Here is a 21,664-nt window from a genome sequence, read left to right as displayed (position 1 = left end):
CAAGAAATCATGGTGCATTTCAGCCCAAAACCAGCAAAAATATCCTTCTTCATATGGTATCAAGTCATACGGTTTGTTTTTGAGGCAGAAAAAAGATGTAAAAAATGTGCTTTAAATCATTTTTAAGAAAAAAACCTTCTTTTGTTCAAACTTCATTTTCTTTTCATTCGTTCAGTTATCAGTACAATAAGAGGATTTCTAAGCTTTTTTTTTCTTCTTTTTTTTTTTGACATCTTACTAACAAGATTTTTATCCAGAGCAACTATTGAACAATCTTACACTGAAATTAAGCCTTTAGTTTGGGTCATTTGAAACCTCTTTGGGACAGTCTGTCAAGAGAGACAATATGTCAAGTCTAAGACTGAGGCCCAGTCCTGTCAGACTAATGTGACAAATGTATTTCCTTTGCTATTTACTTTTACCTGCCAACAGAAAGACTTCTTATATAAAGTGGGTATGAAAACATGTTTTGTTATACCGAGAAAGATTAATCATGTTCTGAGGCCTCCATTCACCTTTTGCAATCCATCATAGTTGCTATGAAAAAAAGGCTTGAATGGAAACCCAAGTTTATTAGAAGGACAAACAGGGGAGAAAGATATGAGGAGAGGGGTTGCTGGCCAAGGGAAGAGGAGGAAAAACCACAGGGCTTCAAAAGAGGGGGAGGGGGTGGGAAGATGAAATAGGGCGAGTAGGAAGAGGTCAGAGGGGTTGAGCGAACAAGAGATGGAAGAAGGAGGAGATGGGGAAAATTGATGCTGCAGTTAGAGGTTGAGGAAGGTGAGAAAGGGAGAAGAAGCTGTTATCAAAGTGTTGTTCCTCTCTTGCCGTGAAGGAGGAGATGAAAGGGGATAGGGTAGAAGATAAGGGGAAATAAAAATTTCAAGGGGGGATGGGTGATGGAGAAAGACTTTAGCGAAGCTTGTCAGTCATCAGGGTCATGGTTTAACTAACTGGAAAAAAGGCAGCTTGTCCAAAAGAAGGACGTTGAGCCTCGGAAAAACAGGAGGACAGACATATGTGCCTTCTATTTACAGGGTACCTAAGGCTTCTAATGGCTTAGTGGAAGGAACGTGGGCACAATTTGCCTGCTACCACACGTCTGGTACAGCCTCCAGGTTTCTACTGAGCAGGACTAAATGTGACACAACAGAAGCCACATTTTCCTTCTGCAGAGCTGACTAAGAAATCCAGGCGAGAAGATTTGAGCAAAGTTTTATAAGTAAGAAAGGTACTTTTCTGTCAGCTCATGTTAGAAAAAAGATGTGAAGTCAACAAATCAATGCATTGACGAGACAGCAGGGGATGAGTAGGATGAAACTAGAGGGAAAGAACAGAGACAGAGAGAAGATATTTATGTTCTAGGAAATTCTACAGGCCAAGCTTGTTTGGAGACAGTCATAGAGAGATCGAGCTGAAAGAAGGGGAAGAACGTCACGGAGGTGATAAAATAGACACTAAATTGAGAGCTAAAACGCAAAGTAGACTTTTTAAAGCTGCAGGTAACCTGTAATGTACAGTGGTTATGCAAACCTCCATGTTTAAGATATAATTCCATCCAATGTTCCCTCTAAGCTGCGCGCTCGCACAATCGTGCATCGCTCGCGCATTCTCAGCGCACAAGAAAATCTATGCAGCGCATAGACTCGGTGAGTGACAGGTGTCCAGCCATATATATGATGAGATACGGTTCACTTACGTTACGCAGCCAATCATAGCATTGACAGTGCTTGCGTATGTGCCCTGCCCATACGCGCCGTGGCACCGTGCAGGTTAGCTAGCTAACAACAGCGCGGCAGAGATAAGAGACGGGGACGGGCCAGAGCCGGTAGCTCAGCAGTTGAGTGGTAAACCCTCGAAAATATTAAAAGTAAACTGATAGAAATTGCTGCTGTGATTTGATTCTTTTGATAAGCCGTGTACCTTGCTATGCTCCCAGGTGTTGAACAGGTGTGATACTAGTGTGTGTTGTTCACATTGATCCTCAGTGTGCTCAGGGAGCTTGTGTGTATGTCCAGACACATGAAAAATTAGAGGGGACATTGATTCCATTCATCCATTGTTTCCAAATAGTGTTTTTTCTTCTTTAAATCTGCAAATAATTTTGACACAGTTGTAGAATTTCTTGGGGAAAAAAGGTGTTCAGATTGACTTTTACCACAAAATGAAAAAAGAAAAAATCTCTCTGTCCAAATAGTCTGGACATAACTGTTAAGATTGAGAGAGACATCAAGAGGAAGTACATCAGTGGCTGGAGGGGGAAAATGTGTCATGGAGAAAAAAGATGGAACGACAGAAGGAATAAGGCCAATAGCCGGAGGGGGGCGAAGAACCAGACAAGATGGGAGCGAGGCTATTATTGAGAAATTAAGATGGCAATGGCAAAACAGGAGGAACAGTGAGGTGATAGTGAGGCGAAGGTGGATGTTGGCATTTCAGGGTGGTTGGGCAAGGAGGGAGGGTAAGAGGAGCGTAGGGGTCTTAGCCTGGGGGGGCTGTGACTAGACAATTAGGGGGAGGTGGAGGAAGATAGGGGTTGAAGCTGCAGGTCTGCGGGCTAGACAAGCCTATCTTCCCTCAGGGGGAAACAGCCTTTTTGTTCAGAGAAGAAGACACAAGAACAATCCTCCGGAGAAAATAGGCCAGACAGACAGATGGACGGGGGAGATAGAGGGATGGAGAGATAGAGGGAGGAAGGGATGGAGGCTGGGAGGGACGGTGAAAGTGAGAGACAAAGACATTCAGAGACGCCCACAGGGATCTTGAGAAATCCAGGTGGATTTAAGCGAAGAGGGATGGGGGATGAGACCTGATCAAAGATAAAGAGACAGAAAAAACTCAGAGACAAAGGAATGTAACTTAGATTAAGCACTCACTGTCAGAACAAGACAGCACCAGTATGGTAATATTTTAAAATGCTGCATTGGAGCGTGAAAAAATGATCTGCCGTTCAGCTCAACTCACCTGGTCGCAGTATATTATCTACAGTCAACAGGTTCTGATGAACATGTGTGCTTTACCTCCCCTCCATAAAAGATCAATGGCATTAAATTCACTACACTTTCATGAATCAAACCAAGGCAAGGCAGAACGGCGCTCCATCAGCGCTGATTCAAACTTGTCACACAGCGATAAGAGTGATTTTTTTTTTTTTTGCCAAGCCGAGCTGTAAATAACCGAGGCGTCTTCTTCAAAGTCTGACAAGAAAAAAATGTTCTGGCTGTGTCTTCCCAAGTTTAACTCTGTTTTCATGTGAAGCTGAATGCACACAGAGGTGCTGAGAATAAAAGACACTTTCAAGCAGGATGCAGAGTTGTTCCTTATGGGGATTACTGAAGTTTAACTTTCTGCAGTACTTTTTCAATATTAAGTCATCTATATTTATTTTTACATGCTATGTGACCTCATTTCTACCAGACTTTAAGCATTTCATTGTTTTACTTGGTAAAATTACATTTTTTATTCCCCTCAGACCAAGTGGTGTACATTCTACACTAATTGTCTCTCATTTTTAGAGCCAAACAGGCAGAAAGATAACCCACCTCTCCCCTCTGTGTGCATCCAGAACCCCTCTGGATGGCTGTTTGCAAGTTAGCTTAGCTGCGACACCAGCAGTGGATCAAACCAGCTCAAAAGTCAACAACTACACTTTTGTCCAAAATGGTCTTTGCCTGCATTCATAGAACTAGAGGTTTTGCTCCGAACTACATTCCCGACCATGCGCAGTGATTTGATTCAGCTCCTTGTTAACGCGGTCAACAACTAGAGGAATGACTGCTAATAATCACGGCCGGCTTTGTCAGCAAGAATGAGGAGGACAAACCAAGAGATTGATCCTGGTCTATCTGAACTGAAATACACAGAGAGGAGGAACTGCAGTCTTTGGAAGCTGAGAGACGAAGAAATGATGGGATGGGAGGCTGTTAGGTTTGGTTGACATGTGTGAATTGAAACCCTGGGTTGTGCATTGAACAGTTTTCTTGTTTTTGTGTTTTTTACCGTGCAGTTTCGCATCTGTAGAGTGTAGGTGGCTCTAGTATTTATGGTGTGTCCTGCACATTGGCCCTTTCCTGTCTGGAGAAAACTGGATGCTCAGAATTTCAATGTCAGAGTTTAAGGCTGTGTGGAGGGATCTAATTTTGTATCTGAGTGATGGATGACAAAAACCAAATACACAGATGACAACTTACCTGTCTATGTAGCAGTGGACTGGAATTACCGGGAGAAAGTTGTCCTGCTGTGGACTAAAAATAAAAGGCAATAGCAAATATCAAAATGGCAATGCTGTCCTCTAGCACGGTGGTCTAAGGTGTGGATCACATAGTCCCTCCTGTAGACGATGCTGGCGTTGATCTCCAAATATACTGATGGAGTCAGTCTCATGTAAATATCAGATTTAGGTACTTTTACACCGGATGAGACCTGTAATCTGCTTTGCATTATCTCAAGCCATTTGTCTTTGTATTTATCCAGAGTAAGAAAAGGCTCTCCGTCTGCTGTGACTAACTGTTGTGAACTTTATAGTGAACTGTGGCGGATAATCTGTTAAAGCCTCTAATTTGACAGTTGCGACATAAAGGTTACGTGAGATATATGGTTTCAAATAGAACTATTCTACAGAAACCCCATAAAATAGAAAAAGTCAGGCTGGGCAATATTAACAAAATAAATTACACTATAATTTTGACCAAGTACCTTGATTTTGTGGTATTAATGTAGGGATGACTATGTTTTTTTTCCCCTAAAACTATTAACAAAATGTCATTTTTGATAAAAGTCATCATGGATATGATGGTTAGTCAAATGTTTGAACAGTTAGAAAACTACATTCCTATAAGTCTAAGCTGATATCTGTCAATTACCAACTCATCGCTTCTGCTCGTTATTGGAACACGTTTCTCTCTCACGGGCTGTCACGCTTGTCATCTTGTTGCCATGAGCTGCACTTCAATCAGTATTCAGCCCAAACTTGTGGACTCAATTCTAACTGCGTCAACACTTAGTTGTTAACATGCTCAAATATGGCTCTGATCACCTAAAAGGATTAATCAGTGATTCATCATCTTTTTTTTTTTTTTTTTTGTTGCTCTATTATGATCATCCAGTAAACTTTCCCCCCCGTCAGTTGTAGGGAGTTACAGAAGTCTGTCTTTCATCTGTGCTGTAATGGGCTGAGGCTATAAAACTTAGCTCTGCAGGTTGAGATGTAAATCTCTCTGTTGTGGTTCACCCCCCCCCCCCCCCCCCCTTGACAAAAACATCAGATTAAAGCGTGCACCACCAGCGTATATCATCCCAACTAATAAAGAGAAACTGCTCTTAGAACATTTTGAGGACAAGTGGAGTAGGGAGTGTCAAAAAAAGTGAAAGATAAACTGTTTGATGAATGAAAGGTGGGAAAGTCATTCTTTGGGAGATGTGGGCTTGAAAGAAAATGGATAACAAGTGAGACAAAAGTGGGAAGGGGGAGGAGGAGTGAAATAATGCTGGGGTGATATGCATTATGAGTGTGATATGGGAGGAGGAGGAGGAGTAGAAGATGGGAGTAGAAGTGAAGAGAGGCGATGGCGCTAACGTCTGCATTCAAAGTAAGGACAAAGGAGGATAATGAAGAATATATTCAAACTGTAGTCAGTCCTCTGTTCTTTCCCAAGGAGCCTGCTAATAGTTTTTGTGTGTGTGTGTGTGTGTGTGTGTGTGTGTGCGCGCGCGCGTGCGTGCGTGCATGTGAGTGAATGCGTACGTGTGTGTATATATCTACTATGTTCCTTGGTGTGTGAAATTTTGTGTGTGTGTGGATGCATATGGCCACAAAGGCTTTTATTTCTACTTCCTTGATTTGTATGTGCTCCTGGATCTGTCAGTGTGTGTGTGTGTGTGTGTGTGTGTGTGTGTGTGTGTGTGATGAGATTAGACTTCCTACAGGGCTGTAGCTCCATGGAGGCCACCTGAAGAAGCAGGAACGACAGGAATGTGGGAACAGCGATATGCTTTGCTGTGTCCCTCACCACAATAACTTCCCTGCCTCACCGTGGCGGAGGAGGGGAGGCGAGATGAGAAAACAGGAGATGTGGGGGAAGAAGTGAGGAAGGGAGAATAATGGCAGAGAATCAAAATCATGGTTGAAAAGGAACTGTTGAATCCTTTTGTACAGTTTCTTTTAAATTATTTGCCAACCGTTCATCTCAGGTTGGAAGAGTTTACAAAATCCAGTTTGTCACAGTTTTAGATTCAGTTTTCTTTTGCTGATGCTGTAGTATACATCATCCTTTAACATTTATAGCAATTAACTAATTACACTTTGTCATACACTGTACTGTTAAGAAAAAGAAAACAAATATAAGACATCAAAAGGTGCTAAAAACTGTGCTGAGATTTTTTTAGCCCCCCCCATGAAAAATTTGCAAGTATAGGTTTTACTTTTAGGTTGTTGTGTTTTTTTTTTCCTTTTTGTTTTTTGTTCTGCTCTTGTCCCCCCTATACATGAGTAACAGATCCATCTTGAAATGTACTGGGACCCTCTTTGTCCGGTTTTGCACCCCTCCGTCAAGTTTCAATAAAATCGGTCGTATAGTTTTAGCGTCATCCTTCTGAGAGACAAACCAGCAGATGAAGGTGAAAGTGTGACCTGTGTTGTTGTTGTTGCTGGTATTATCCAGACTGACTTCAGCATCACCCTCTCCATTAGAAGATTTAAAGTCTTGTTCATTTGTTGGTTTTGTGCAGCTGCCATCTGTTCATTTGTGGTCCTGCATCACATTGGACGACATCATTTCCATTGTATTCAGGGATTCGCAGAGATCAGAGAAATACGATGTGGATCGTATGGAACAGTCTTTTTTTTTGTGGTTCTTCTTGTGTTTTCTTTTCTGTTTTTCTGTGTTTTTTTTTTATGATCACACTTGAAACATTTGAGCAAAATTTAGAAATGCCACTACCATTGCAATATATTCTGGCCTTCAAGTTCAAGGTTGTCTGTATGAAGTTACTACACTGAACTTTATTGGTCAGTGACACAAAATGTTGCTAAGTTTTGTAATATATGATAAAGTCAAGATGAGACAAACGATGTCTTAATGATCTTGTTCCAATTAAAAACATATCCAGAGTTAAATCTGTCCAGTAGTAAAAGATTCATAATTATTCAGCTCAGTCAAAATTGGAGCAGTGGTGCGTGAGGTTTGAACGAACAGACAGATGGAAGGAATGAAAATCTACACTCCACCTGATGGCGCTGAATGAGCGACACCAGTCGGAGCAGCACCAAAGCGTGAACAACGTGTCAAATGTTGTGATCCGCTGCGTTTGAAATGAGGAGCGAGGGCTGAGGTGCGGTGCTGGTGTGTGTGACAGCAGGTGTTGTTCTCCCGTGGTGGACTTGGCGCTCGGCTCTCCCACTGTGGCTGGTTATTAATGGCCACAGATTCATTACAAGCAGCCAGTCAGCCATGCTGCCAGCACGCCTGGCATTATTAGTCACACAGTCAGGCTGATAGATGCACACACAGAATGAATATCAAGTAACACACAATCATAGAATGTTTCACTCACTTGAAGAAATCCAAACACACATTTACAGTTCATTCCTCCTCTTTATCTCTCTGTCTTTTCTCTCATTCCAGAAGACATATTCATCCTCCATGGGAAAGACAAGAAGAACCCTCTCATCTACGGCCTGTTTACCACTTCAAGGTACATAAAGTGGTGTTTTGTAATCTTCAAACTGTGTTGAAAATGCCAGTGTGTTGGTGGGTGGAAGGCAGCAGGAAATCGCACAGATTTTCTTTCTACATAGATTCTGAATGGCGAGAAGAAGCCGCTGTATTGATCAACTCCTGCAAATATATTCAGCTGTGTTGAGCTAAAGTGCAAAACCTCTCAGCATTCAAGTGAAAGAAATGTGGCCTCAATTACGAGACAGTAAAAAGTGAGACAAAGACCAAGTCCTTGTCTTGATGGTGATTTAAAGTGAGTCAAGAACTGTGACAGGATGTGAATGTCACACTGGAACGTGTTGTAGTGTGTCGATGATACTTGGTTCAGCAACATGTGGAGGATCCCAGCCTTGTATTGTGGTATTCACACAGGCCACAGCCTCCTCTGCTACTGTGACTCACAATTGAAGCACACACATGCTAAGAAAATGGAGCTCATATGAGTCTTCATCATCATGCTGTCATCATCGCTACAACTGCACTGCCCGCTTTGCCCCGGCTCAACGGTTTTCCTTCTGCTAAAACAGAAAGAAAAAAAAAGTCCAGGCTTGATTTTGTTTCTGTAAACCAATCAGAATCAACATCCTGAATGATCACCCGGGGGCAATCTTATACCTGCTTGGTACTTACGGTAAACCAAACTGTTTAGAGTGGGACACAGAACAGGTTTATGTGGGGACACGGTCATGTCATGCGTGTCTCCATCTGGAAAAATAAACAAATAAATAGATAAATTGTAGATATTCAGTTTATTCGGACTAGATTCTCTACAAATCAAAAAAATTCTGTACTCCACAGTGTAACAGGGAAGTTATAAAAGACTTAGCTGAGGTCATGTTACAAAAATTCTATGATAATTCAGCTGAACTGCAACTGGCAGGGTGTGAAAACCCTCTAAAAGCTTATTTATAGACTGAGAATGTCTTGAATGTCAGTATGAATGTTTCCTGGTGACACTTCAGAGCACTTGGAATGAATTCTGCACATATTGTTTCCAAGCCTTTACAATTTTTGTAAAATAGATCAATAGAGAAAGAAATTCCACTAGAATTTATGGCGTTTTAACTGCATAGCATGGCGCAAAAGAGAATTTTGAGTACTTCTCTTTTGAACTGTGATTGTCCTCTTTCCACAGAGGAGCAGGACTTAATGTCGCAGTGAACGCTGAGCCGACACTTGAGGAAATATGCCACAAGAGCAAAAAACATTATGAAGGGTTTAGAAGGTTAACCTCCTAAATGTGTCTCCACAGTTAAAGCTGCACAGGATCGTAGTCGATCATAGGATAGGATGATCATAGGATCCCAGTTGTGAACTGTCTCTGTAGCCGCAAGATTAACTTATTATTTTTATCCTTTCAATTCACTGATATAGATATGTCTTATAAACGTGATGTAAAGCAACTTTAAGACCTCAAAAACCCCAGGATTTTGAATTCACAAAGAATAATCATGAATAATAAAAATAATTATTTTCCCGAAAGAAAGCATAAAAACACGCCACAGAACAGCAAACTTCATTCAAATCTTTGTCAAAACCCCATGGAAAATATGAATCAGCCCCAAAATGGGTTTGACATGAGTGTTAAAAACAATATGTTTACGCTTGGTTTCTACAAAACAGCAATTTGCTTGCATCTGAGTAAAAGGCTGCTGTAACAGGGAGAGGAAGAGAATACATCTTTCTGCTCTGTCGGTTTAATGACACCACTGCACAATGAGAAGCAGACAGACAGATGGATGACAGCTGATAGTCAAAGAGACAGGCGCTCATTACTATACGAAACACACACATGAAAAAACTTGCTGAAAAAAATAAAAGAAAGACAAGCCAGAACAAATGAGCAAGTGAGTAAGAAACTAAAAAAAATCCTGCAGTATCTCATTTTCTCCCAAGTTTCTGACGGCACCACATGCTCTGAGAATAAACCGTGCTTCTGAGACGGACGGCTGAGCTCAACAGTAGCAGCGCGAGTGTGACGACATTTGGCACAGCGAGGCAGGGAGTTGGTTTGTTTCTGGGCTCTGGAAAAGTGTGTGGAATCTCAGCGGAGCAGGACAAAGATCCAAAGCATCATCCAGGGTGGGGTCCCAACCACACCACTGCTGAGTGCACAAAGGTCATTGCCGTCTCTCAGGATTACAAAGACAGAGGTGTTTGCCCTTTGAGGATGGTGAATGGGAGGCCTCAAATCAGCCTGGGCTGTATTATTTTTCACGGAATATCTTAATGAAGGTCTATCACGTGCAACTGCTCTGATTGCTGTTAGGAGGAAGCAAGTTGTGATTCCTTTTCTTGATTTATTTTTTTCGTGTGCTAGCTACACTGTTAGCTGTGTATGAATTGCCAGTCACTCGCAAGTAGGTGTAATAAGTAGGTGTCTTGAGCTCACGAAACATTCTTAACCTCCTGCATCACTTCTGTGTGACTGTAGAATGCAGAAAGAGACACATATTTAGCTTGAAGCTAACGGTGGGCCAAGACCACCATTCACAAACAGCAAAAGTGTCCCTAAATGTCTGCAAACAGATTGTTGACAAACTCTCAAGCACGTCTGCCGTAAACCACGTCCTCGACCGGTACAGTTTGTGTTCAGCACCAATCAAAGTTTTTGTGGATTCCAGGGCATATGGCACATGCCATTAGTCTCGAGCTAGGTTCATGTAACCAGTTCTTTCTGCATTCCTGAGTAATAAAGAAGTGATTCAGTGTTAAAATAAAATCTTTGAGTGCATATATAAGTACTTAAAGGACAAAACACACTGTTTTGGTGTAGTTTTGCTTTGATGGTGCTCACATTTGTTATTTTGCATATGTTCCCCCCCAAAAAACATGGATTCTCTTCATGCGAATGTATGTCATACTAATGTGTAGCTCAAGCTTGCTTGAGTGTTTTATTAAGTCAGCTAAACTGTGACCGACCAGAAAACCTGGGAGAAAAATCAATTTTCGGAATGACATCAAAAGTCTGTTTTTTATAGGATTGGATCGCATTCACGTGGGTTTCTTTGGTTTATTGATTTCACACTCACAATCACCAGGATTTTATAGTGAGGGCGGCAGTGGGACTGGGGTTTAAAACTGGTTTGGAAGACTTTCACTACCTAGATTTTGCCCTGCTGAGGAACCCTTGAGTAAGACACAAAATTAACAATAGCTTTGCTTCCCAAGAAGCAGAGAAAACACAACTTTCCATCACTTGAAGTTCACGCACAACTAAAAAATTGTGTGTTATGTGTCTTCTGAGTGGAGGGAAACCACCGTGATACATCACAAGCCGGCCTTTCGATCGATTCTGTTTTTAGCTGCTCTCCTCATCAAACACGGCTGGAATCTATAACGCAGATACGCTTTGCCAAAAATTTTGACCATGATCCTAAGTGCAGTGGAGGTTTTGTCTTGTGGTGGGGACTGAAGTACTGAAAGCAGAGCATTCTTCTCCTCTTTGGGGTTGAATCACAGTTGGTGAACTTGTGCGTTCAAGCTGAACAACCCACAGTGAGTCACAGCTCCACATCAAGTCTATACATCACTTTCTTATTTTACTGTCCAAAGACCATTTCAGCTAATCAAGCAAAATCATCCGACATGCACAGTTTACATTTTTATTCATGCAGGCGGGTGGAGTGAAGCATTGAAAGGAGACAGTGATAAATGATGTTTCTTTTCTTCCTTTCTTTAGTGATATTCTGAATGGCTCAGCAGTGTGTGTTTACCGAATGGAGGACGTTGTTCGCGCTTTTAAGGGAAACTTTTTGCATAAGGAAGGGCCCCAGTACAAGTGGGCAGAGTTTACTGGCAAGGTGCCCTACCCTCGACCAGGAACGGTAAGTCAAAACTGCTCGTTCCTTCAGGCAGTGGTGAAGAAGTAAATGTCTAATGTGAATAGTAGGACGGTTTAGCTGATAAAGAGAGGTGATAGGTGCTTGCAGATGTTGAGACAAAACCAGCTTACACCTGACATTAACTGTCTTTGCTTTTGTGTCTGTCGTATTCCTCTCAGTGTCCCAGCAGCACGTATGGAAGCTACAGCTCCACCAGAGAGTATCCTGATGATGTCATCTTCTTCAGCAGGACTCACCCGCTGCTGCAGGTTTGGCTGATGTTTCCCTTCTTTTTAATTCAGTTGCCTTTTTATTTAGATTTGGTTCAATTGACATATTTCTGTATTTTTTGAGGGTCTTAATTCCCACATGAGATTAGAAAATAAGACCTGTTCACCAAAACCAAACCTAGCATCAACGTGTGTCTTGTCTCGTGGTCAGATCTCACTTCCTTGCTTTAAATAAACATAAACGTGTATCTAGGAAATTGAAATAATTCTAACATATTCAAAAAGTAATAGGTCTATTCCTTGGCATGTTCCAGGCAAACCAGATTACCCACGATATTTGATATACTGTGTAATATTTGCATGCCCACAGATTTGTAAACTCAAAGTCGGTCAGTATTTTCCACTTTGTACGTTGTTTCCGGATGGACAGCACTCTCTTGTTCACAGTAAACCGTGTAGCTTGTGAATGCTGCTTCTCAGACCTACGAAACCCAAATGCTGAAATTCCACTCTGTTTTAGGAAAACGTGCTACCCCTGGGAGAGCGCCCCCTCCTGGTCAGAGTGGGCGTCCATTACAAATTCAGCAAACTGCTGGTGGACAGAGTGGAAGCTATCGACAGCACCTACGATGTCTTGTTCATCGGCACAGGTAGACTGACCACGATGGATCATTCCTGTAGTGTAGAGCTCTGTCCCTAGCTGGTTCATATGAAAGTTCTTTTTTTGTTTTTTCAACGGTAATTACTTATAAATGTCAATCAAATTTGCTACAGATTCCGGACTGGTGCTGAAGGCCATTCACCTGCCCAGAGAACATGGTCAGAGTCAGGAAGTCACACTGGAGCAGCTGCAGGTCTTCCAGGTACAGCAAACTCCTTTCAAGGACAGTGAAATGGAGTGAGCATTTCATATCCATCCATCCATCCATCCATCCATTTTCTTCCGCTTAGCCTGTTAAGTCTTACGGGGCACTGGAACCTACCCCAGCATCCTGGACAGATCGCCAGTCCATCACAGGGCCAACACATATAGACAGACAACCATTTACACTCACAGTCACACCTACGGTCAATTTAGAGCAGGGGTGGGCAACCATGTGCCATGGAGAGCTGTGTGTATGCATCTTTTCCTTCCAACCAAACACTTTAACAGGTGATTTCACTGATTAACAGACCTTCAGCCACAGAAGAGTGTTAATCAGTGGAATCACCTGTTAAAGTGTTTGGTTGGAAGGAAAAGCTGCATACACACAGCTCTCCATGGCACATGGTTGCCCACCCCTTATTTAGCGTATCAGTTAGCCTAGAAGGGAACCCATCCAGGCACAGGGAGAACATGCAAACTCCACACTGAAAGATCCCGTGCCTGAGCTGGGGCTCAAACCCAGAACCTTCTTGCTATGAGGCGACAGTGCTGACCACCGTGCCGCCCCATATCAGATCCCGTTCACTTTAAAAGTCATCATGAAGTTCTTTTTTGTACAGCAGCCATACTTCAGATTTAATTTTTTTTTTCTTTGAACATATTTCAAGCTAATAGTCACCTAGCTGTTGAAAAGAGATGCACCACAGATGCTGCAAATCAGGATTACAGTATGAAAAAACACTTATGTCAGACAAATATCCACACATGATATTCGCTGTGATGAATTACGTATCTGTGGCGAGTTTCAAGGGTCAGTCCGCTGCTTTTCTTATAACTGAAATGAATGGAACCCAGCGGAACAATCTGAAATACCACTGTGTGCGTGTGTGCTGAGAGTGTTTTAATAATTCAAAATGGGTGTCGTTTTCCATTTGTCTCAATTTAAACTCAGTTCTCTCGCTTTTCTCCTCCCCACAGCACAAATCACCTGTGACAGCGATGACACTCTCAAAGAAAAAGGTAACAGATGAAACACAGAGACAGAACTCGCTTTCAAACTCCCAAACTTTCCACTCTCACACACAGACATGCACAACGTCACACACACACGCACGAGCGCGCGCGCACACACACACACACACATACACACACAGAGGCACACAATATTGCATGTATCACTCATCTCTCCACCTTGCATCTCCAAGGACAGTTGCCATGGTAACCGAACCTCAGCCCCAGCAGTAATGAAGAGATGACACAAACACAAACACAGAAATAGAAATAAACTGTACATTATTAAAATAGTCTGTCTTTCTCACACAACCATGAACTCCATATATATATATATATATACACACACACACCGTGGCCACAGAGTGACCTTGTCTTTTTCCACTTCCCACCACCCACCATCCTGGGTCTCTTCGTCCACCAGCAGTGGTTGTTTGTGGGCTCCAGTGAGGGAGTGTCCCAGTTGGCCCTGTACCAGTGTGAGCTGTATGGCCAGGCCTGTGCTGAGTGCTGCCTGGCCAGAGACCCCTACTGCACCTGGGATGGTCACGCCTGCAGTCCCTACATGCCCACTGTGCGCAGGTAGCAACAATAAGCTACTTTATTTTTATCCAAACAACAGTAATGTGATTATTGGATCTCGCTCACTAGCAGGAAGATTTTCCGCTTTGTGAAGCAAAGGAGAAACACATGGAACCAATCAGCTCAAATCAGATCCAACCACATTTGTTGATCATTGAAAATGTGGCCCAGATTACATCTCAATCGAGATCTTTCTGATTACATTTTAAACATTTTTTCCCTCTTGACCAGCCCAATTTACAGATCACCTGACCTCTTCTCCTCTGACTCTATCATCATTATCATTCTCCTTTGCTGACTCGAAATCTAATAATGTATAACTGGCATGAAATCAGCTGAGCAAATTCTTGCGCCCATGTAGGATGACTTTGCTCTTCCCTCTAGCACCACCCTTAGGATGAGTATTATTGGCACTTTCTGTTCAGATCTTCTCACATTACACAGTGAATCATTGGAGTCTCTGGGGGTAACTAATAGAAGTTTGTTTGCTTTTTTTCTCGACAGGAGGAACGCTCGTCATTTGGGGGAGGATGAGGATCCGTTAACTCAGTGTGTCAGGCAGGGAGGTGAGGATCTGACTCACCAACACAGAAAATCAATGTAGTGAGAGATCAGTCAGCGTCAGCCACATTTCATGTGTTTAGAATTTTATTGAATGTTCAATAAATGTGCTTTACATTCTGTATGTTTGGTCATACGTCCAACAAGATCTTTAGTACAGGAAACATACATTTCTGCATCCTTCAATATAAATCAAGACAGAATACAAACCCTGACCTTTAACCTATCACATCTTTTCCTTGATTGGATTCAGCTGGGCTGCAGGTGGAGGCAGAGCAGAGGGTGATGATGGTTGCCGAGGGTAACAGCACCTACCTGGAATGTCTTCCTCGATCCAGACACGCTGCTGTCACCTGGTACAAACAAGCAGGGGAGAACAGTCCAGAGCTAAACCAGGTACACACACGCACGCGCACACTCACGCACACACATGCACGCATGCGCACACTCATGCGCGCGCACACACACATACATTTTACTATACAACAAAATAATAAATAAATGTTGCCAATTATGAATATGCTTTTCAGCTGTCATGTGATCTCTGGCCTCAGGTGGTATCAGGAGACCAGGTGGTGGTGATCGAGAGGGGAGTTCTGATCCGTCGAGCAGAACTGTCTCATGGCGGCGTCTACCATTGCCAGGTGGAGGAGCATGGCTACCACTGGACCGCAGTCACCGTCCGCCTCGCTGTCTGGAGCCCCGCCGCCAATCGCCTCCTAGCCTCCTGGTCCAGCTCGTCCTACCAGAGCACAGGAACCCAACACTGGTATGAAGACGTCATGGCGCTGGTTCACCCCAGAAACCTCGGCCAGCACTGCCGTACTCTTGGATACCGCCCTCCGCGCAACCACCGCCGCCATGGTGATGTCATAGTGGAGCCTAACAAAGAAAGAGAGAGGGGGGAGAGGCATAAGCACGGGGGAGGGAGAGGAGGAGGAGGCGGTGGAGGAGGAAGAGTGGCAGGCAGGAAGAGCAGGAGCAAGCCGCAACAGAGAGCACCTAGGAGCGCTTGAATGTGTCACTGAGCAGGGTTGATTCTCAGTGACTTAAACACGCACACACACACACACACACGTTTATGTTAACGTATACACACACACAAACACACACACTTAACTTATACACTGACACAAGTTGTACATAGAGACTAAAGACATGCGCATGCACTTATCTACAAACAAACAAACAAGCATTGTTTCATTACAGTATAGTGAGGAGCTGTCAGACCGAAGTGTGTACAGGAGGCCGCTGGCAGCAAAGACTGTTTCACCTGGACAAAAACTCTGAATACAAACTTTAGGCTGCGACGCATGCTGAATGAAGGAAGAGCAGCACGTCCACATCGCTCTGCTCCACTCCATGTCGTGACATGTGGGGATTTCAAGCTTTTCCGAAGAAAAAAAATATTCCAAATGTAGAAAAAATATGTATCCACCCCTCTGAAATGATTACTGCCTCAAGGGTCATTTTTGTGGCTTTGCATGTTTCGCCCATGAACATCAAACCCCATATACAGTACTTTACATCACTCACAATCATCCTCCAGAGCAGAGCAGATGTTTTAGATTGATCGCAGACCTCCAGGCTGGTTTCCATACATTTCACTATATGAAAATCATATGAATGATGATATTCGCTCCATCACCATGTTATATTATTGGAGTTTTTCCAGACTTTTCATCATGCTGCTTGAGTTTCCTTCATTTTGTCACAGATAGTTGCTACTTGTAGGGCAAAGGAGAGAAGGTGATGAAAAGGATTTGGTTCATGTTTGGCAGCAAAGCGTCAGATGTTGGAGGATCCGGGAGTACAAGAAAGAAGTACCTGCATAACACCTGTGTACCTGCAGTATCAGTATAACCATTCTGTCTGCTTTGGAAATAATATGAAGCGAGAGTGTCTGAAAGTGATATGTCACTCAAAAAGTTTTGTTTAGTAGAAAGATGATCTTTCACTGCTATGTCACTTCTTTGTGAGTCCAGAATGTAGAAAGAGGCAGCAACGTATATTTAGCCTGAAGCTAATGTGGCATCGTAACCAGCGCCTACAAACACTCGACAGAACTGTCCAAGGACGTCCATTTACAAGCTCTTAAGCGCATCATCGAGCAGTGAAAAAACATCTTTATAAGCTCAAGACACCTATTTGTTAACACTTGAAAGGTGAAATACACTTTTAGGGTTAAGTATCGCTTTAAAACATTAAAAACCAGTTTCAGCTTTCTAACCTTGAAGCAGCCTGAGGACTGGTGAGTTTATACAAACAGGTTTGGAGCATATTTGGGAGGAAATCAGCCACAGTGGGAGTTTTTCTTGGTTTCTTCACTAAGGCGGAGTCCGACCGTGAGTCAAACAAAGATGAAAGGCAGAGACAAACACCACCACCGCTTCAGCCAGATCTGCTTTCATACTGTCTACTTTTTGTGTTGCAGCTGTACACATAGACACTGCAGGAGCTAATGTAGCTAATGTACGCTGGGTACTTCTTCGTGTGTGTAACTTCAGAATGTTCCATCTAGTTTGGAGTATTTTGGTTTGCCTGGATTCTCTTAAAAGTGTACAAATGTAAAGTTTGCAGCCCTGCAACGTTGCTTTTTTTTAATTATTTGTTTGTTTTTTTATGTTTCTGGGGAAAAATAGATTTGCTGCTATTATATGAGGCTTAATCAACTCTTTCCAGTGAGTTGGAAAAAAACCTTCAAAATTCCCCCATGGCATTCATGACTGAAATTGTGTGAACTGGTGTGTTTGGGTACATTGGCACCAGTAGCAGACATGTTTCAGTGCACACAGGTGGGTTAATAGTGGATTGTATTTAAAATCTTATTTCTAGCGAGTAACAGTTTTGATTGTTTGGTTCCGTATCTATTGGACCTTTGTACTCTTGCCACGGCAAGGAACTCACTTCAATGTGTGAAATATTAAGATGCATCCGAGAAGATTTGATGTTGTGTGGCGTTGAAGAGGACCTACCTATGGACCGACCCGCCCAGAGACTCTGTACAGAACATGCATGTTTCTCCACCAATGGCCCAGGACACAACACTTCCCTGGGTTCCCGCCTTGCTGCGGAGGAGTGGCGTCATATATTTCCGCAGCTCCAGCTGCTAATGAAATCTAGCTGTAAAATATGAAACAGGCCAAATGTAAAAGAAAGACATTTTTATTCTACTGTGTTGGAGCTGGAGGACGGGCTAATCAGGAATGGCGTCACATGGACTCTGTGGGATTTGAGCGACTTTATTAACCATGGCAGTAAATTGTGATTCGTTGTTAATGTTGACAAATGTTAAACCAACAACTGAAAAAATGTTCCACCTCTGTTTGACTTTCTTTTGTTTATTTGCTTCATCTGGAGAGAAACTACTGGATTGAGTTGTGAAGTCATATTTTTGGGTCGTCTTCAGGCTCTTTCTTAGATCACTTCATTGGTCGCACGTTTATGTATGCAGGGACGGATGAGTGCGTGACAGATGCACGACTGTTGCATCTAGTTCTGTTGATGCAGCCTCTTCTTTAAGACACATAATGTCTTAAAATTACATGGTGACACCACAGAAACAACGTAAATCAATAAGGATCCTTTTCCATTTTATGTAAACCCAGTGCTCTGATTCCTAATTCTTAGGTTTCTAAACCAGCTGCCTGTACAAGCAGCAGCCATGTCCATATATGGGCAAGTAAGAAGGGCGAAGGTCTACTTTCCTCAGGCAAGGACTGCGACCACCTTTCACCTGGAGATGTTCAGCTGTATTAAATGCATTATAGTGTTTTGTGTGACCTTAATACTGTGTATCAGAGTATTTACAGATTGCAAATCTGTGGATGTGGATTTAGAATGTGGTGGCTCGGATTACAATAAGGTTGCTTTAGGTTGCAACTGGGATTATTAACCCTACTTGTGATTTGTTAGGCAGGAGAAAAGATTTATGCTACTGTTTTTATGAGCAGTCCTCTGTCGGCACGGTGGAGTCCCGGCTCAAGCACAGGATCTTTCTGTGTGGAGTCTGCATGTTCTCCCTGTTCCTGTGCGGGTTCCCTCTGGTACTCCAGCTTCCTCCCACAGTCCAAAGACATCAAGAGGGGACGAGGCTGATTGATACTCTAAATTGACCGTAGGTGTAGCTGTGAGTGTGAATGGTTGTCTGTCTCTATGTGTTGGCCCTGCGACTGGTAACCTGTCCAGGGTGAACCCGCCCCTCACCTGAAGGCTGCTGGGATAGGCTCCAGCCCCCATGACCCTCAACAGGAATAAGTGGAAGAAAATGGACAGATGGGTGTCTCTGTCATGCCAAGAGAACATCATGTGGTCTTAGGAAGCCATTTTGAATTTTTCATAATTACATGAGGTGCAGGTTTTCCCGACTCCCTCTTGGACAATCTGGGTCATCCTGCAGGCTGAATAAGTCCCGTTCCCTGTGTCCTTTTTAGAAATGCTAATACAAACAGTCAATCGACTAATAAGCAGCCATGCAGCTTTCAGCTCGTACAAGCATTGCATGCAAGTTATAATAGTCATAACTGCTCCAGCTGGAGGCAGCAGCAGCTAAATATACATTCAGAGCTTGAGGGTTTGCTTTTCTGGTTTTCTCTAATATCTAGGTTTGGATCAGGGTTAGAATGGGGGAGGGGGGGGTTGGAACTCACACTATAAAGGCTCCTTATTAAAACAAAAATCAGTTGATGAAAACTATAAAAGTCAAAGGTATAAAATGAAGGTTTGCAGAAAAGGGAACTGACACAGTTGGAGCAGTCCAGGCTCCCTCGGTCTCTTCCCACCTGTTGAATGAAACACTTGGTGAATGTTAAACGATTCTTTAAAAAAAAAGGAAAAGCAATAAAACATTGTGTAGAAAAAGAAAAGAAAACAAGTGTAGAAAAGGAGTAAGGATAAGCATAAATCAAATGTGGATTTGAAATACAAATGTACACATAAACGCTAAAATGAGAGCGCTAAACTGTCGTTAATGCTTAAGCAGTTTAAGTTCATATACAAAATAATAAAATAGATTTACACACACAGTTGTGATGTGATTGCCTGTGTGTGTGGGTGTTTGTTCAGTAGGCTACTGTGAACGTTTGACTGTAGTTGGATCAGAGTGAGAGGAGCTTCAGACGTACGTCCTGTAAACCTGCCAAATAGGAAACTCCACAATGGCTGGGACAAGCTGGAAGAAAAATAAACCTAACCAGCTCGGAGCAAGTCTGGAGAAAATTAGCCGGGCCTGTCAGGCTGCTCGACTTCAGCCACATGAAACAAACTAACCAGCTCCTTCTCAATGTGTGTTTTAGCAAAGAGAAAGAAAGAGAATTCATGTGTGTGTCTTTTGGCATGTGAATGTTGAATGTGTGTGCGTGCGTGTGTGTGTGTGTGTGTGTGTGTGTGTGTATAGGTGTCAGGCAGAGCGACGTCTCTAAAATGAAAGGTTGTGAGTGTACAGTTGGCAGTGTAATCCAATGAAATCAGCTTTGGCGTGCTCTCTGGCTGCTGTCAACACTTGCGCCGCGCCCCGGGAGCCTGACGGTGAAGACATATGTCATATATCTGCTGTATTTGCAGTTCAATTCCAGGAGCAGGCCTGCGTGCTTGTCAGGTCCCATTTCTCTCTCGCCACCCGTGTTTCTTATCATCTCACAACTTTTGCTTTATTATAGAAGCCAAAAAAAGAAAAAGAATAGCTCTAAATAGAGATTGGTTAAAGAAACACAAAACTTAATCTGGGGAGTGAAGCTGTCGCGAGCTCCTGGTAAGGTTAGCTTTGCACGAAGGAAGGTATGGATGTGGGACAACCCCGCAACTAACCAGTGATCAAGTGTAGAAAATGCGACCTGTACAACAAAAACAAAAAAAGTCCAAATTTACAGTGCTTTTTCATTTTTTTTTAGGTCGCTGAACTCGATTTCATCTTGGAGACGTGATTTTATTTCATTTTCTCTGACTGTGATGTCAGTTTGAGTGTCTGATTTAATCTCAGTTTTCCTACAACACACATCGGATCCAACTAACAACAAAAATGAATATAATCAGGCTTGTGCTGAGGCTGGCCCGCGCATCGGGAGGCAGAGCAACCAGGTCATAATATTTAGCAGCGTTTCCTCTCAGCGTGAAAACTACCACAATAAAAAACATGGAACTTCTTTTTTTTTTGTTGATTGATTGGAAACTTGATAATTGATGCTATGACAATTTTGTCCTTGGTCTTGTTTGTTTTTGGTTGAGAATTTTTGATTAGAATTTTGCATTTTGGGGTTTTGTGCTAATGGCTGCACTGTACCATTAACACCCAGGAGCAAAAGACATACATCCACCCACTCGGTTGCTACAAATGTATTTTAAGTCGTTTATATTCATGCAATACTTCTTTTGGCTACACACCACACACAGGGTCAGTTGGCTATTTGTTAATATTATGTATTAAAATAAAGTGTATCCTGTCCTTTGCATCTAGTCCTAATACCTGGTACTGATTTGGGGTCATGCCATGTACGCTACTTAAAAAAACGAAATACTGAAAGGAAAAAAGACACCGAATGTTTAAGCACGCTGTTGTAATGTAAGATACACACCAGTGTATCACAGTGAGAGAAGGAGGGGCTTACCGGTGTTGAACAATAAAACAATAAATTCATCATGACCCAAACCGTCGTCTCATTTCTACTTGAGCTGATGAAAATATCGACTGTTGAATTGATGTGGCAGCAAAATGCCTCGCTGCCTGTTGTAGTGGGGTTAAGAGTAAGTCCTCGCCGCTTGTTATGAGACGTGTAACGAGTCACCCAAAAGACCAGAGGAGGGAGAACTTTAATTACTGAGGGAAGAGAATGACCTCCACTTAGTCTACTTTACTTTAAATCTGCTCTACAAATCCAGGAA

The 21,664-nt window shown here is 42.7% G+C and overlaps 1 protein-coding gene across 5 annotated transcripts in view; it reads left to right on the top strand.

Moving 5' to 3' along the window:
* Window positions 1-21,420, top strand: part of sema3h (sema domain, immunoglobulin domain (Ig), short basic domain, secreted, (semaphorin) 3H) — a 69,335-nt gene extending 47,915 nt beyond the window's left edge. For 4 of the 5 annotated variants that reach the window (XM_086214275.1, XM_086214279.1, XM_086214277.1 and 1 more), the window contains 10 exons: window positions 7,623-7,692; window positions 11,398-11,542; window positions 11,719-11,808; window positions 12,290-12,419; window positions 12,544-12,632; window positions 13,613-13,654; window positions 14,070-14,227; window positions 14,732-14,793; window positions 15,042-15,184; window positions 15,343-21,420. In XM_086214275.1, coding sequence (XP_086070401.1) covers window positions 7,623-7,692; window positions 11,398-11,542; window positions 11,719-11,808; window positions 12,290-12,419; window positions 12,544-12,632; window positions 13,613-13,654; window positions 14,070-14,227; window positions 14,732-14,793; window positions 15,042-15,184; window positions 15,343-15,804 — 1,391 coding nt within the window. In that variant the 3' untranslated portion in view covers window positions 15,805-21,420. The remainder of the gene's footprint in view (window positions 1-7,622; window positions 7,693-11,397; window positions 11,543-11,718; window positions 11,809-12,289; window positions 12,420-12,543; window positions 12,633-13,612; window positions 13,655-14,069; window positions 14,228-14,731; window positions 14,794-15,041; window positions 15,185-15,342) is intronic. The other variant, XM_086214276.1, reaches the window with a different exon arrangement.
* Window positions 21,421-21,664: the final 244 nt, after the last annotated feature.

This window comes from Aulostomus chinensis, chromosome 9 (assembly GCF_037954235.1).
Source record: "Aulostomus chinensis isolate RoL2024-O1b breed Wild chromosome 9, RoL_Achi_v1.0, whole genome shotgun sequence".
Taxonomy (NCBI): Eukaryota; Metazoa; Chordata; class Actinopteri; order Syngnathiformes; family Aulostomidae; genus Aulostomus; species Aulostomus chinensis.
The sequence above is the reverse complement of the archived record's forward strand: the minus strand, read 5'-3'. Positions and strand labels throughout refer to the sequence as shown.